General features: G+C 43.4%; 1 protein-coding gene across 1 annotated transcript in view; it reads right to left on the bottom strand.

Moving 5' to 3' along the window:
• Positions 1–18,144, bottom strand: part of ZNF512 (zinc finger protein 512) — a 74,517-nt gene that overhangs the window by 27,482 nt on the left and 28,891 nt on the right. The window contains 3 exon segments of the mRNA XM_074947236.1: positions 3,824–3,913; positions 6,847–6,906; positions 6,909–7,039. Coding sequence (XP_074803337.1) covers positions 3,824–3,913; positions 6,847–6,906; positions 6,909–7,039 — 281 coding nt within the window.

The raw sequence follows: 18,144 nt of genomic DNA, 5'->3' as shown, positions 1-18,144 counted from the left end.
ATCCCAGAGAATAAGCAACAGGAACACACAGGAAGAGCAGCCCAGGAGACTACAACCACTATAATAGGATGTGGGGAGAGAAATATGAAAGGAACATAAAACTGGAAGGGACCTCCTGGATCATCACGTCCAGTTCCCTGCTATAACAGGAAACCCATGATATAATCCTGTTCAGAAACTTACCAAACTCCATTGTAAAACTAGTTAGGAGTAGTGGGGAAAATATCCTATTAGGAGGCTGCTCCAGAACCTCACTCCTCTGATGGTCAGAAATCTTCTAAATTTCCTCCCCAAATTTAAAAATGGTCAGTTTATATCCATTTGTTCTTGTGCCAACATTTATCCTCCCTGGTGTTTACCCTTTTCATGTATTTACGGAGTGCAATAATATCCCCTCTCAGCCTTCGTTTTGCTAGGCTAAACAAGCTAATCTTTTCTCATCTGCTCTAGTCAGATAGGTTCTCCATGCACCTGATCATCCTAGTAGCCTTTCTCTGCACCTGTTCCAGTTTCAACTGATCTTTCTTGAAAATGGGTGATCAGAATTGTACACAGTATTCCAGAGGAGGTATTACCAGTGCATTGTACAAAAGTATGAATACTTTCCTATCTCTTCTGGAAATATCTTGCTTCATGGCTGCGTGAACACTGGTGGCTTGTGGTCATTTTGTGATCTATATATACACCCAGGTCTTTCTGCTCCTTTGTTTCCAAATTAAGAGTTCCCACTTTTCACAGAAATTTTTATCACTTTTTACAATTAAATTTCATCCCATTTCTATTTTTCTAGTCCTCAAGGTCACCCGATTCTTCCTGTGTAATATTCCAACCCTCCTGTATACTGACAATGCCTCCCAACTTTGTGTCATCGGCAAATGTCATTAACATACACCTACTTTTTGACCTAAGGTAATTAATGAAAATAAGCAAAAAAGACTGCTCTGAAGACAGATCCTCGAAGAACTCCATTAATTACCTCCCTCCAGCTGAACAGTTCTCTTTTCAGCACAACCCATTGACCTATCCCTTTTAGACATTTCCTTCCTCACCTTACAATTCCTATACCAATTCCCATATTCTCCTTCTTACGTAATAATTCCCTAGGTGGTACCACGTAAAATTCTTTACTGAAGTCCAGATAGACAGACAAAGTAAATGCAGTAGAGCCAAAGAACTCAGTCATCATATCAAAGAAAGATATCACGTTAGTCTAGGATGATCTACCTTTGTAAACCCATGTTGCATTTCATCCCCTTTTCCATTTACCTCCACGTCCTTAATTATTCTTTCCTTCAAAATTTGTTCTAAAGCTTTGCAGACCACAGACGTCAGACTAATAGGTCTATAGTTGCCCGGGGGGTGGGGGTGGGGGTGTGTCACACTCAGAGGCTTGCTATGTGAAAGTGGTCACCAGTACAAAAAAGTTTGAGAACCACTGTGCTAGATTAAAAATCCTTGCTACTGGACTTGCAATTTCATGTCCCAAGTCACTCAGTATTTAGGGATGGAGACTATCTGATCCCCTGATTTAACTCTTTGTTTCCACCTTGGATGTGGTCATTTCCATTTCTATAAAGTCCTTTCCACTAGCCATCCTGCCTTTATTCCCATGTGCTACATTTTCATCCTTACTGAACACTGAGGCAAAGGTTTAGTTTTTTGGGCCATACCTAGATTATTCTTAATCTTTCCTCCTTCCATAGTGGCTCCATTTCTTGTCTTTTTGTTCTCTTTTATTTATAGGTCTAAAGAATTTTGTACTGCTTGTTTTAATTTCCTTTCAAGGTCTAACTCAGCCTGACTTTTGGCAATTCTCACTTTAACCCTATATGTTTTGATCTCCACGACATACCTTTCTTTCCTGATCAATCCCTCCATTCCTTTCAGGGAACTAATACTAAGGCCATTCAATGCTTCACAAATCATAACCAACATTTTGAACTGTACCCAAGGGCAAGCAGCAGGCAACTGCTGTCAAGCTCCTCTGACAGGAGAAGTTCACCTCACTCAAGGACAGATGCTACATCCTGTGCCAGCAGAAGCTTCTAGACTCTTTCCAAGGAGAGCCCCAAGTACAGCACAGTGAACTAATCTTTGAAAAGAAAGCAACTAATGTAGTAATATTTTAATTCTATTTGCTCGATTCAGGGATGTGACTAAGACATTTCTTATACTTCAAATTCAGTTACTGTTTTAGGGAGATTACTTTCCTGAATACGGTGCTGTACATTACGACTGAAAAGAGCACTGCATTTCAGCGTTTCCACAGCTCTAGCTGAGAGCATAATAAAAGCTCTGCCTTTGCTACAGCACAGCCAAGCCAACACCATAAAAAAACTACTTATTGGAATAACTTATCAGTGAGCACATGAGAGACAAGGTTACAAATTATAGCCTACCTCTAGTCCTGAGTAACAAATAATGTATTTGACACCTTTTGGCTATTTGTGAAATTCTTGCATTTGTAGATTTTCCAGCAAACAATTCTTGCTTTGCTGATCTTTTCAAATTATAAATTGGAAGCACGGGATTAAATTACCTCATAAGTCATGTGAAGTATTATTATATTCAAGGCTGTAGAAATGCCTACAATGAAGATTACATAACATTTTCCACTAGAATGGCCTAATTTCAGCTACAGTTTTCTTCCCTGATTTGGAATAGCTTGAGCCTGTGATTTGGAGTAGCAAGTAGGATCCAAGAGGTGCCTTTTGCTTTTCCTGTGAAAATTCACCCCCATTTGGCCAAGTTACAAAACATGGTGGAAAATCACCATTTTTAAAACAAGGAAAATCAATGAGTTCTAATAGGCATATAAAAATGGTGAATGCTTTTAATTTTCTGAAATTTCCATCTGCACTGTTCATGTTCCTAGGCCCTGCTGCAATTCCTGCATTATCTCCATACAATTGGCACAGAGTAACAGACAGGACAAAGAAAATATGGATTCCTCCACATCTTCTTGTTGCTTTCCCCCACCAAAATACCCATTGGCCTAGGGTTGAGAGCCTTGAGACCATGAGTTCTAGCTTCACCTTTTCCACTGACTAGTATTACTAATTCCATGAGCAAGGTCTCATACCCCTACTTCAGGAAGCTGGCACGAATCTGGGTGCTCAACTCAAGACACACAGGACCTTGCTTATCAAAGGAGCTGAGCATCCACAGGGTCTCCTTCACCTAACGCTGTGAGTTGAAGCACTTCAGAAAGTCAAACTCTATGTATCAAGTTGGGCAGCCAGAAAACAAGGAGCCTGCTATTAGTGCCCACTTCAGAAAATCTGGTGTGAGTGACTTGCCTGACACCATTCAGGGAGGCTGTGGTAAAGCCAGAGATAGAACGCAGGTCCCAGTCCAAAACCTTAACCTCCCATTCAGTGGGGCTTGCTTTAAACTTCAAGGGTGAGTGAGATTTAGAACAGCTCCAGCCCCACTGTGGATTAGAATACGGGCAGCAGCAGCAGAGGGCTCGCATAGGGCACAATCCCTACAGAAAGGTAGCCAAGAGCATGTGCAGGACCGTGGCTCCAGCAGCACACGGTAACAACATAGGAAGATGAGAGCACACACAGGTCTGTGGCTAGGAACTATAAAGAGTCCTGTGGCACCTTATAGACTAACAGACGTATTGGAGCATAAGCTTTCATGGGTGAATACCCACTTCGTCGGATGCATCCGACGAAGTGGGTATTCACCCACGAAAGCTTATGCCCCAATACGTCTGTTAGTCAACAAGGTGCCACAGGACTCTTTGCTGCTTTTACAGATCCAGACTAACACAGCTACCCCTCTGATACTAGGAACTACAAGTTATTCATATTACCAGGAACTTTCTGCTTCTTTCTGGAAAACTCTTCATAATCTTCATCATCCTCTCGCTCAGATTTCCTCTTCCCCCTGGAAGGTGATTCTCCTGTGAGGTGTCAGAGAATGAAGACAGGTCAGTCCTGCTGAGGCTCGGGGAGTGTAACATCACACCTAGCCGATCTCCATCCGTTGCTTCAGTTTCCCCTTATCTCCAATGGTGCTCTCTCTGTGTTCAACATTGTTTGGCTGCTGAGGTGACTTAGCCCCATGGCCAAGTCCCAAAAAGTCCACACCCCTTCTGGGATATCAAAGTCCAAACCAACACAAAGCCAAAATAGTCTTCTGCCCTGCTATTAAGCTGGGCACAGCCTTTCCTTCCCAAGGGTCTATCTTCCCTTCCAACCCTGCCCTTCTCCTGGGCTCAGGTCTAGCCCCACCTGGGCTCTGTTCAGTCTCTCTATCCTCCCCTTGTTCTCAGGGGTCATTACATCTCCTTGCTAGGCGGCAGCATGGGGGAACTCATATTCACCTTTTCAATGCATTCCCACTCCTGGGAACACGAACAACTAGGCTTTCTGTCCCCTGGAGTGTCAAATGGCCAGTCCCTCCAACCCACTGCCCTCTTCCTAATCTTTCATCCCGCCCAGATCCCCCCCCCAACACACTCTTTTATACAGCACTGCCTCCCAGCGCTGTTCTCTCTGTAGTCCCTCTATGACTGAATCACAAGCTCCCCTTATTTCCCCAGCATGCCTAGTTTAGTCATATGACTTCGCTCATTTCCTCCACCTGGGGAGGCAAACTAAAAGTATGGCATAGGTGCAACTGAGCCTCAACCCTCTTAAAGGGCCAGCTTACCCTAAGACAGGAAGCAACCATTGTGCACAAGTGGGAGGCAAGGAGTACAGCTGACATGAGAGTCAGAAAGAATAATCAGAGATCTGAAGAGTAACATCACAAACCGCTCACAACCAGGTAAGCAGTAACACAGAACAGCCACATGCACCTTGGGGCCTTATGAGGAACAAGGCTGAAGACCTGGGCCCTGTCTACACTAAGAAATAACAAGTGGGTCACCCTGTCCAACCCTCAGCTGGAGCTGAAACTGATTTGGTGGTTAGTACAGACCAGAAAGAGGAAGTTGTTAGGTTTTGGATGAACTCCTTCTGTAATGGATACTCAACACGCTTTGTCCCTGGGTTTCCTAGTGGTTGAACTGCATACAAGCCTAGTCAAAGGGAGGCCAAAGGAAGACTCAGCAAGTGGGGAACACTGAACCAGTGGTTGTTCTGTCAGGAAGGCAGAATTTTTTGCAGGACCTTGAAAGGACTGGAAGTACTGCACTGCTCCCCGGTTCTACGCAGAAAGAGAGAAGCAACACACACCCCACTGCCAGAACCAAGAGGATGGAGAATGGACTGGAAAGTTTGAGAAAAGGAGTATAAAACACCTTCTGGAAGAGTTTGCTCCTCTGCAATATCCATGGAAATTGGGGCCAAACCAGGAGAAAAGATGCAGAAAGGAGCCCCTTATTTGGGATCCTTAGGCCCACATCCAGAACAAGGAACTGGCAACCAGCACCTAAAACTGACCCTCAGCTGCTGCTCCCCAAATTTCCAGTCAGGTCCCCATTAGTCATGCTGCAGAGACTGCTAAAGAGTTTGTATTAGCTCATGTAAATCACCTGCCCACCACAGCCACTCTCAGGGGGAAGCTCCTCATCCATCACAGAAGAGATTTCAGGAAGACTCATCTGACCACCCACTACTGCCTAGTTTGCATTCTGCTTGCTGTAAGGCACTGAGACACCAAGAACATAGACAGGCCTCCCCCACTAGGGAGGTGGTAGAATCTCCTTCCTTAGAAGTTTTTAAGGTCTGGCTTGACAAAGCTCTGGCTGGGATGATTTAACTGGGGATTGGTCCTGCTTTGAGCAGGGGGTTGGACTAGATGACCTCCTGAGGTCCCTTCCAACCCTGATATTCTATGATTCACTTAGCGCACTGGGGGAAGAAACCCACACACAGGACACACAAATGCTGATGCAGCACACCCATAGGATCTTTCCTCTCAAAAATCAGGGTTGCCAACTCTCATTGTTTTAGCATGACTCTTGTGATATTTTGTATTTGTCTTGAAGTCCCAGTTCCTGGAGTGATCCAATTACATGAAAATCTCTACTTTCATGTTAAAAAAAACCCAACATGGTTCTACTTTCATGGTTGCACCGCAGTGGACTGTAAGAGCTCAAAAACCAAAAAGAAATTGCAAAGAAACAAAAGGCTTTTTTTAAAACATGATTTTTAAGCCAGTTTCATGATATTTGAATGCCTGGGGCAATACTGAGATTTTCCCCCTGCTGTGTACTGGTGTCTCAAAGACAGGTTTTCAACTGACATGATATGACCAATCCCTACACATGCAGAACCTTCTCATCCAAGTTCATGCCTCCTTTCACACTGCCCCAGTTTTCATCCAGTATGACACCTGAATATCAGAGATCTTCCTCATCATTAACTAACAGGTTTCACCTCATGGGATATGACATGCAAGATGCATTAGTACATCAGCACAAAAGGCCCTAGCCCATTCTAAATCAGAAAATAACAGATGTTAGAAATGGAGAGGACAACTTCATGCCCATTTCTAACCCCCAGGACCACTGCTGGCTTCCTCTCTTTTGTATATGTTCTAGTGTTGTTTCTATTGTCTAGCCTAGTTTTAAAATTCCTATGCAAAGCATTCTGCTGAAACACTGGCAGAGCTCTCACCCACAGATAAAAGCAGACCTGTAGTCATAGTTTCATTGATCTTAAAGGCCAGATCACTTAGCCCCACCTTCTGCACAAAACTGACCACAGAATTTTACCAATAAGTTCTGCAGTGGAGACAGTTATTCTTCCTTAACCTAGAAAAGACACTATTGAGACCATAACTTGTGGTTTTGAACTGCAGAATATTTTTCAGAAAGATATTCAATCTTGATTAAAAGAATAAGTGAGAAGACAGCTTTGCCCAGTACTACGGGCTCTAAAGTACCTTTCTTCTCTGAGGATTTATTAATATTGGTTTTTATTCCTCTCATTTCCAGCCAGTCAGTGGTCTGCGAATAGCCCGCTTGCCCCCAGATTCTGAGCTCCCGCTCACTTGACTCTTGGAAGAGGTAGAAGAATCACTGAAGCACTCATTGTTATTGTCCGACCCTAGGAGACTAGTTTCAAACTCCCCGGACCTAGAAAAAAAAAGAAATCCTAGATATAAAACAAACACCAAGATGGGTACATGCACACATGCCGATGCAATGAGTCTCACGGCAGAACATGCTGCTTTCATCTTCACAACCAGTCTTCAAGCCCACCCCACAGTTCAGTAAACCTTCTAATTTCTATTTTATTAATAGTAATGTAGTGTCTAGGAGCCTAGTCATGGACCCAGACCCCAGTGTACTACCCACTGTACAAACACAGAAAAAGAAGGCAGTCTCTGCCCCAAAGAGCTGACAATCTAAGTATAAGACAGGAGATAACAGGTGGATACAGACAGACAGGGGAATACAAGGAAACAGAGGCAAGACAGAATACAGTCTGCAGGACAGACATCCTGAATATTGTATACAGTGTTGTTGGTGCTGTGGTCAGTCCCAGGATATGTGACAAACAAGATGGGTGAGTAATACCTTTTAGTAGACCCATTTCTGTTCGTGAGACAGACAAACTTTCGAGCCACACAGAGCTCTTCTTCCGTACTAAGTTACTAAGTTACTCCTGGGGGAATTCTGCACCACTGTGCAATGCAGAATTTGCTCAGAAATTAATGTTGTGCATGCAGAATTTCCTTTTTCTCCCCACAGAAATGGGCTGCAGAGCTGCTGGCTGCCACTAGGGCCCACTGGACCCAGCAGAACCCAGCTCGCAAATAGAGGACACTGCGGGGGCGGGGCGGCGCTGGAGGGTTCTCAGCAGCTACAGTTCTCAACATGCCCTGAAGGAAGGAAGCATCCTGCAGGAAACTCCATAAAAGCCCAGGACCAGCATCTGGCTGTTTCTTCCTCTGGATCCCTGAGTGGGGCGGGGGGGGAGGGGGGAGGAAGAGACTCTGCAACTGGGCTCTGCGGGAGAGAGGATGCAGGAGTCTGGACTGGAGGGTGCCCCGCAGCTGGGCTCTGGGGGGGAGGGGGCAGAGAAACAGAAACTGGGTTGTTGTAAGGGTTTCTTTGACTCTACTCCTGGAGGAATTTGTGTGTGTGTCTGGATTGTTACAGACATACTTGCTGACAGATATTTTGAAATAGATTACTAAAATAATTGAAACTGGCATGATTACACAGCGTTATTCTGACAAATAAAATATCCAGAATTTTAAAATGTAGTGCGCAGAACTTTTTGGTGCAGAATGCTCCCAGGAGTATAAGAGTGTCACAGCTAAATATAAGATTGAACAGATAGTTTAATATAAGTAGTTAGAACATATTCTAAGGGACCATTAAAGGTGAAGTGGCCTGTTAATTCATAACTTTGCTAGCCAAAACATCTGTGTGTACACTAGCACTTTTGTCGGTAAAACTTATGTCATTTAGAGGTGTGAAAAAACCCACACCCCTGACCAACAAAAATTACATAGACAGAAGCACAGACGTGGACAGCACTATGTTGGTGGGAAATGCTCTGCTGCTGACATAGCTACTGCCGCTCATTGGGGTGGTTTAATTATGTCAACAGGAGAGCTCTCTCACATCGGCACAGAGGGGTGACAGATCTTATAGCGGCGCAGCTGCATTGGTACAGTTGTGCCACTGTAAGGTCTATAGTGTAGACCTAGCCAAAAAATCATGGTCTTAATAAAGTACTGAATTTATGGCTTATCAGCTACGACTACAGGGATGTTAACAGACCACTTCACCTTGAATGGTCCCTTAGAATATGTGCTACCTTATATTTAGCTGCAACACTCGGAGCTCTTCCTCAGGTCTGGGAAAGGTACTCAATGTAGCCTGAAAGCTTGTCTCTCTCACCAACAGAAGTTGGTCCAATAAAAGATATTACCTCACCCACCCTGTCTCTCACACATCTAAAAGGAAGTTATCATTCTACATACACTTCACAGACATTAAGGAGAGCTACGCAAGTGCATTTGAAGCGGGGTGGAGGGATGGTGAGTGGCGGAGCTAAGATGAGCTAAGCAAGGAGATTTGGACTATAAAGAGTCACTTGTCAGGTGAACTTGAGAGCCATAAACAGAAACAGCTAACAGGGAGTTTCAGAGGGCATTTGGAAAGGGAGTGTGAGAAGCTTTCCTTCCAGGGTCAGCTCTACGTGTGATTTCAAGATAGCCAGCAATGAAAAGTGGTGGTGAATGCAATGGATGTGCCATGTTTTCTTTTCTACCTGAAGCCAGAAGGGACTTCCTGTGAATCAAGTGCAAGCTGGTGGCTGTGTTGGAGGAGAAGATTCTTGGAGTGGAGGAGCAAGTAGAAATGCTACTGAGAATCAGAGAAGCTGAGGACATCCCAGATAGTTAGGCTCAGGAAGTATCAGCATCCCTCATTCAAGAAAGAAAGAAGCTTGCCACCAAGGAGCTGGAGAGAGAGGAAGTCAGAAAGGAGGCCTTGGAGCTCGTAACCACTGGAGGCAAGAGGTCAAAGTGACATTCTACATGGCTGGAAACAGATGAAGATGGGTACGCCATGGCCACAAGAGAGAAGAGGACTGGAAGGAATTCCACAGCTAGAAGTTTCCAATTGATACCACATCCAAAACATGGAAACTGTGGACAACACCTCTCGTGATCCAGTTGGTCCAAGGGAATGGAGAGATATATGGGACACACCTGTGGACAGCAGCTCAGCCCAACCTATAAGAAAAATTACACAGAGTCCTCCAACCGTCCAAGGAAGACGGACTATTGTTGGGGATTCAATATTCAGAAGAATCCAAACTTTGTGCAAGGAACAGGCAGACAACAGGACTGTCACTCTAAGATTGGACAGGCTTTTGAAGTCAACAGGAAAGGATCCATTGGTGTTGCTTCCTACCTGCAGTAATGACACTGTGTTGTGGGGTATCTTGCAGGTAAGAAAGGACATCAAGGAACTCAGAGCTTGCTGAAGAATGACCAAGAGAACTTCTCTGAGATCCTTCCTGTCCTACGAACAAAAGAGGACAACAAGCAGAAGATTCTGGAAGTGAACCACTGGCTAGGTAGGTGGAGGAAGGTTTTGGTTTTGTGGAACATTGGTCTACCTTCTATGTGGTGAAAGGCTGAATAGTTTGGAAGGAAGACAGGCTGGCTGAAGTAGTCAGGAGGACATTAAACTAATAACAAAAGGAGCAGAGGAGTGGAGTGGGTAAAAAGGGAAGATATGAGCACTCAGCACACAATTGAAATGTTGAGAACAAAATTAAGGAACCAAAGGACATGAAGAGTAGAAATTAGGACAGTTGCGTGATTAAAAAAATTAATCACGATAAATCACGCTGTTAAACAACAACTGAATACCATTTATTTTCAATATTTTTGGATGTTTACTACATTTTCAAATATATTAATTTCAATTACAACACAGAATACAAAGTGCACAGTGCTCACTTTATATTTATTTTTATTACAAATATTTGCACTGTAAACAAAAAAAAATTTTCAATTCATCTCATACAAGTACCGTAGTGCAATCTCTATTACAAAAGTTGAACTTGCAAATGTAGAATTATGTAAAAAAAAAAAAAAAAAAAAGAAAGAAAGAAAGAAAAGCTGGATGCATGTAAATACCTTGCAATGCCAGCTACAAAAGTGCCATGCGAACACCTGTTCTCACTTTCAGGTGACATTGTAAATAAGAGGCAGGCAGCAGTATCTCCCATCAATGTAAACAAACTTGTTTGTCTTAGCGATTAGCAGAATAAGAAGTAGGACAGAGTGGACTTGTAGGCTCTAAAGTTTTACACTGTTTTGTTTTTGAGTGCAGTTATGAAACCAAAAATAAATAAATAAATAAAAATCTGCATTTAGTAAGTTACATTTTTATGATAAAGAGATTGTACTTCAGTACTTGTATGAGGCAAACTGAAAAATACTATTTCTTTTATCATTTTTACAGTGCATATATAATAAAAAATAATATACAGTGAGCACTGTGCACTTTGTATTCTGTGTTGTAATTGAAATCAATATTGAAAATGTAGAAAAACATCCAAAATATTTAATAAATTTCAATTGCTATTCTATTGTTGTAAGTGCGATTAATCACGATTAATTTTTTTAATGATTAATTTTTTTTTTAGTTAATTGTGTGAGTTAACTGAGATTAATTGACAGCCCTAGTAGAAATTACTGAATTGCCTATACACCAATGCTAGGAGCGTGGGTAACAAACAAGAGGAATAGGAATTTCTCATTCATGAACATAAATTTTATTTGGTTGGTATTCGTGAAACATGGTGGGATGATTCCCATGATTGGAATGTTAAAAATCAAAGGTTACAACCTATTTAGGAAGATCAAGTGGGCAAAAGCCCTGGCTAGGATGATTTAGTTCGGGATTGGTCCTGCTTTGAGCAGGGGGTTGGACTAGATGACCTCCTGAGGTCCCTTCCAACCCTGATATTCTATTATTCTATGAAAAGTGGAGGGGGAGTGGCACTATGTCCAAAATGGCACTACCTCTTTCCTAACACTGATAACCAGGAGAAAATTATCTTGAATATTTACGAATCAATGTCCTAACAGATAGAGCACAAGATGGGGTATCAATCTGTGTCTGCTACAGACCACCAAATCACGCTAGTGAACAGGATGAGTGGCTCCTATAACATGTAGGAAAAAAATAGCTGTGTGATCCTGAGACACTTCAATATGAGTAATGTATGCTAGAGGTCTCATGATGCCAATATTAAAACTATTTCTAAATATTACAGGTAACAATTTCCTAACTCAGAAAGCATTACATCCAACATGAGAGCAGTCTATACGAGACCTCATCTTGACAGATAAAGAGGAACTGATCGCAGAATTAAAAATTAACAATAACTTCAGTACAAGTTATGACTTGATCACATTTATATTCTGTTTGCACACTAAAGTCCAGACCAATGATATACTGTGACAGGGTCAGGCCAGATGGCTACAGGAGAGTGATAGAAGGCAGATATATTAGCCCCAGGTTAAGTAGGTCCCTTTTCCCTGAGTAAGGTAACAGGGAAGGTTCCAGAACAATCAGGAACTTTCTGGGAACAATTAAGGCAGACAGGCTGATTAGAACACCTGCAGCCAATCAAGAAGCTGTTAGAATCAATTAAGACAGGCAGGCTAATCAGGGCTCCTGGGTTTAAAAAGCTCCTCACTTCAGTTTGTGGTGTGCGTGCTGTTAAGGAAAAATTAACACATGTGACTCCATTTTGGTTTGGGGCCCACCATTGTCTAAAAGCAAGCACATCATGCACCAGGAGGAGTGTTCCTTAGATACTGCATTCCTATGAAAATCCTCCTCCTTGTCTCCACCCTGCCTTGACTCCAGTATCTGTTTTTTGTCAGTCCCTAACTCCCTATCTCCTGGCCTTTCATGTGAGGCCTCCCATCCTGATAATAAAAGTTACTGATGCGTGGCTTTAGGACCATGCTGTGTAATTAACATATTGGTTTAGCACGAGGAATGCACCAAGCAGGGATAGGTGGTAGATGAGAAAAGGGTTTGTTTATTGGCTAAGGTTTCCGATGCACGAGGGCAACATGCTTTGCTAAAAAGTATATAACCTTTGTATAATCTGTATTCAGGGTCCCCTCCTGGCTAGCAGGGGGGCACCACGCTCGAGCGTAATAAACTTAGTGTCTTTTGGGAACTCTGCAGTTGTGGACTTTGTTTATGTGCCTCAGCCTAGAGTCGAACTGTGCGTGACCTATCAGGTATAATTTGCAGCATTTGTGTGCGTGTCCTACCAGGTGTAATTCGTAGCATTTGTGTGCGTATCCTACCAGGTAAAATTCGCAGCAGTTGTGTGTGTGTCCCCTCAGGTGTAATCTGTAACAGTTTTGGCGACCACGAAGGGACTCTAGGCTCGCCCCAACAAGCGAGACTACACTCCTCCTCTCGGACAGCTCCAGCCGGCACAGGGTGAGTTCACCTTTGAGAACTCCGAGGAGGGGGGGTGTGAGCCGTCACTTAGGCGATAAGGTGGCACATTTTGTGTCCTTTTGGTAGCCCATTATGGGTTCTGGGCAGAGTGTAAGTAAGGGGACCCCTTTGGCTGAAATTCTCGAGAATTGGGGGAATATTTCTGGTACCCATGGGTTAGGTTAAAAAAAAAGCTGTAATCTTGTGCAAGGTTGAGTGGCCAGCACTAACAAATCAATCACCTTTTGACTGGCCACCAGATGGTTCCTTTGCTGGGAAAAAATTAACAGCGCTTAGGAAAAGGCTGGAAAACAAAGCTCCAGCCCAGATGGATTATTGGTATGTATGGGACAACTGGGCTTATGCGCATGCGAAAGGACGTCCTCTTTCCTCCTCCTTTTCTTATTCATCTCAGGGGTCTCCAGCCCCACTCTGTGCTATGCCTGCTTCTGCCCCTCCTCCGGCTTATCCTCGGCTTTCTGACTTATGCCCGTCACTTCCTTGCTTGCCAATTAGCCATGCTTTCTGTCCAGGTGACAAGCCTCATGGGGGGAGGACTCGGGCAGCCCTTGTAAGTGAAAATATTTAAGAAAAGAGACCAGGAGGGCTGGGAGCTAGTTAAGAAGCCCACCCTCCTTGTTAATTTGGTAGTGAAACAAAGCTGGTGCTCATGGAAGGGACAGTTCAGAGAAAAAAAAACAGGATCGGGCCCAAGCTGGCAGGCAACAGATAGAGAGATTGGAAAACAGATTGGAAACTTGGAGGTCATAATGAAAAAAGAGGAGTAAATAATTACAGGAATGGAAAACGTAAATCCCAGAATAATACTTGGAATGGTAAAATCTAAGTTAATTGGGTGTCATTTTGGGAAATAAGCAAGTGATTTAAGAAAGGAAAGTAAGAAGTTAACTGTTTAGTTGCTGGAAAGAATTAAGCAGTTGAACTTTGTGAAATACTGGAAAGAAAAAGAATTCTTGGTTTCTTTGCAGCCATTTTGGAAAAAATGGGCCCTTTTCCAAAGAAATGCAATTATACAGTGCTACTTAATTAATATCTTATTAGGCTCCAAGGGGCTACAATAGGTGGTGTCTTCCTTTTCAGGTCGCTGTGTGTTTGACAGCAGGAGTTAAAAGTAAAAGGCAATCAAAAGTCTGGTAAAGTTTATTGTGCTCTTTTTAAAGTAAGAATCTTTAACCTGTGGATCCAAAAGCAAGCCGGAAAGCATTTGTTTTAATGTAAATTACCTAACTGATAAGGTAGAGGCCACTGAAACCTGGGCTGCCTATAAAACAAATAACAAAAAAAATAGGTAATTCCTCTGTTTTGCCTGCAATTAACAAGAGTATTTGTACAAAAAGGAAATATTTTAAGCAATGACTGACTGCCCAAAAGGGGTAGATCTGTGTTTTTTTTTGTCTTTCAGAAAATCAGAGAAAACTGATGCCAGCTGAAAAGCAACTCAACATCTCATGAATTTACTGGCACGATAGGAATTCTGTTCTGTGTTCTATGTCCTGTCTTGTGGTGTTTGTCTTGTGGCCAGAATTGCTGTGTTTAATTTTTCATAGGACAGTTTAGTTTAAAACTAAATAGAAGGGTTAAATCAAAATGCAGATACTTGTTTTATTCAACTTGGAATACAAAGTGTTTGGATAATATCAAAAAAATGTGATATACTAAAGTTTAATACATTTGCTTAAGTAAAAAAAAAAAAAAATTTCATTGGCCAGATCTTTTAATTGAAAAAAATTGTTGATAAAATTTGCACACCAACAGTCTATGGAAGCAAGGACATGAAAGGTTAACCCACTCCCCATATTATACATGAGATCCTTCTGGCTACCTCAGATTTCTAGCCAGAGGGCTGGGGAGGGAGGAAAGCTATTGGACACCAGAGGTTGTACCAAGTGGACTCCTCAAAAGTGGGTGTGCTTGTCCTGGCTTGTTGCTCCAAAGCTCTGTAATAAAGTCATTTTCCTAGAAGGGTGTACGTGGCATACATTAAACAATAAGACTAAAGTGCTGTATAATGGGCAATGTACATGTGTTCCCTTTTAAACAAAGGTGTATGAGTAAAAAGTGAAAGTTTCCTTTGCAGGTTAATAAAAGCCAAGAAGGGGAAAAGAAATAAAACGGAGGATGAGCTAATTCAACGCTGTAGCTCGCAGGCTCGGTCCAAAGATAAGACACTGGCCTGCCCAAGGACACTACTCACAGCTAGGATTTGGCTAACAGCCAAGAAAGAGGGGGGCTTGAATGTGCCCAAGCAGCTGTGAGATCTGCAACACACTGCCAGACATTAATGAAATGTGTTAGGTCTCTGTATTTACAGGTAAAAGAAGTCCTGCTTCAAGAATCCTGAGCAAACCTGCCATTTGTTAAAACCAGGTGACTGGGTCTACATAAAGGTCCATCAACAAAAGACTACTCTGGCCCCATGCTGGAAAGGCCCTTATTAAGTCCTGCTAACTACCAACACCGCTGTGAAGTGCCAAGGACTGACTTCCTGGACCCATGCTTCTTACTGCAAAAAGACCCCTCCACCTCGAGATGACTTCACTTCAACTACTGATCAGCCTGTCCCTCCTTCTGGGTTTTTTTTTCTTTCCTCCTTTTAAACAGCAGAAAAAAAAAAAAAAAAAACAAGGTGAAGTGCTAGTAACCTCTCCCTTGTCCACTGACAAAGCTAACCTGCATTCAGTATTTGCTAAAGAAACCAAAGCACTACAGAGTGACATGCTAGTAACCTCTCCCCTGTATAATGCAAAACCATGACTGTTCCAAGAAAAAAGAAGAAACGCCTGCTCTGCTAAAACCACCAAAACCCAAGGATTCCTGACTGCAAAAGACACTGAGACTTGGCCTTGATGGCAAAGACGGAGCATTGTACATTGGCAGGGAGGAAGTTGCGGGATGTATTCTTGGGAATGTGAAGTGAAGTGGTGGGGTGTGTTTATTCCAGAGGCTGGAACCTGTGCTTGTAGGCAAGTATAAATACCAAAAACGCCTTACAGCCATGAACATTACTCCCACCATCTGCCACCACTCCTTTGCAGGTAAAGGCTCCTGGATCCATCATAGCTACGTTAAGTTGGCGCTGGGACCCCCACCTGACCCTGACAAGCCATTGGACGAGCCACTTCACGAATGAACACCATGACCAACCCATGGACTAAGCTTTCCAGCTACTGGGACCTTCACAGCCCACCCGGACTTTTTGTGTTCCTGTTTATTGGACTTACATTGGGGGTAGTGTTTTTTGTATGGTATAAAGGAGGATGCCGACATTGGTATGGTTTGCCTGGGGGGTTCCTCTCCCTATTCCCAAGTCCAGTACAAGGATGGGAGGGCAATAGCTTCTTGAATTTAACCCGCGCTATCAAACAGGGTGTAAATCGAACGGAGTGTTGGATTTGTATTCATACCCCCACATATTTAGGTCAGGGGGTCCCATTGGTAGGGATTCCTATCCCCCTTAATCGAACACTCCAAACTAAGCTATGGGCAAACACTACATTTAACTGGAATGTTACAATCCAAATATGGTCTATTGATATGGTGGCCCAGGGTAATTATGCTTTGTGTGTGTCACGACGTAAGGGCATAGAAAATACAGTTTTTGTAGGGAATTTTGTGGGGTGCAAGGACACCACCCAAATCAGCTCTGGTGCAGGAGGCCCCTCTACCTACTCCAGGACCCCGTGGCCAGTCCCCGAGGGGTCTGGCTGGTATTGGTTATGCAATCACACAGCCTATAAGGTTCTCCCAGCAGGATGGTGTGGTACATGTACCTTAGGGGCTATAGTACCCGCCGTGACAGTATACCAGAACCTGACCCGGGGAGAGATCCGCAATCTAGTATGGAGGGACCGACAAAGTATTCCTTTAAACCCCCTTTCTCAACGGCCCAAAGGCTTTCACTCCTTTGTGCGTTGGTTTCTGCCATGGTTGGGAGTAAGCGAGCTGGAAAAAGCTATAGTTAACATTTCAGCTGCTTTGGAACTAATGGCAAATGCTACTGCAGATGCTCTATCTGCCCTTCAAATTGAAGTCACCCAGCTATCCCAACCTACATTGCAAAACCGCCTAGCCCTGGATTATCTCCTTGCAAATCAGGGCGGGGTTTATGCTCTGGTCAACTCAAGCTGTTGTGTATTTGTAAATCAGCACCATAGGGTGGAAACTGACATCCACATCCTCAAGCAACAGGCAGCCCTATTCCACCACATCAGCCTCGACACTACCAGCGCCGGATTCCAGGAGGTCTGGGACTGGCTCACCTCATGGCTACCGGATGTGAGGACTTGGGGAGGGCGTATTTACTTTTTTTGACTGTTATTGGTTTTGCGTTATTTTTGTTTGCCTACAATGCTGCAGTATGTGCTGTCAGCAGTTGCTAACCCTGCAGCGTGGTTACTCAGCCCCGATACAGCTTACTGACGTACAAAAAAAAAAAGGGAGGACTGTTAAGGAAAAGTTAGCACATGTGACTCCATTTTGGTTTGGGGCCCACCATTGTCTAAAAGCAAGCACATCATACACCAGGAGGAGTGATCCTTAGATACTGAATCCCTGTGAAAATCCTCCTCCTTGTCTCCAGCCTGCCTTGACTCCCAGTATCTATTTTTTGTCAGTCTCTAACTCCCTTTCTCTTGGCCTTTGATGTGAGGCCTCCCATCCTGATAATAAAAGTTACTGATGAATGGCTTTCGGACCATGCTGTGTAATTAACATACCGGTTTAGCATGAGGAATGCACCAAGCAGGGATAGGTGGTAGATAAGAAAAGGGTTTGTTTACTGGCTAAGGTTTCCGATGCACGAGGGCAACATGCTTTGCTAAAAAGTATATAACCTTTGTATAATCTGTATTCGGGGTCCCCTCCTGGCTAGCAGGGGGGCACCACGCTCGAGCATAATAAACTTGGTGTTTTTTGGGAACTCTGCAGTTGTGGACTTTGTTTCTGTGCCTCAGCCTAGAGTCGAACTGTGCGTGACCTACCAGGTATAATTTGCAGCATTTGTGTGCGTGTCCTACCAGGTATAATTCGCAGCAGTTGTGTGCATGCCATACCAGGTATAATTCGTAACAGTGCGAGGAGCTGGGAGCAAGAAGTGCAAGAAGCTGAGAGTGAGAAGGCATACTACTGGAAGAATGAGAAATACAAGCATTATCAGACATCAGGAGGAAGGTCCTGTGGTGAGAATAACAAAGGTGTTGGGAGGAGGCCATGGG

This window comes from Natator depressus, chromosome 3, assembly GCF_965152275.1.
Source record: "Natator depressus isolate rNatDep1 chromosome 3, rNatDep2.hap1, whole genome shotgun sequence".
Classification (NCBI taxonomy): domain Eukaryota; kingdom Metazoa; phylum Chordata; order Testudines; family Cheloniidae; genus Natator; species Natator depressus.
This window is presented reverse-complemented; position numbering and strand designations above follow the sequence as displayed.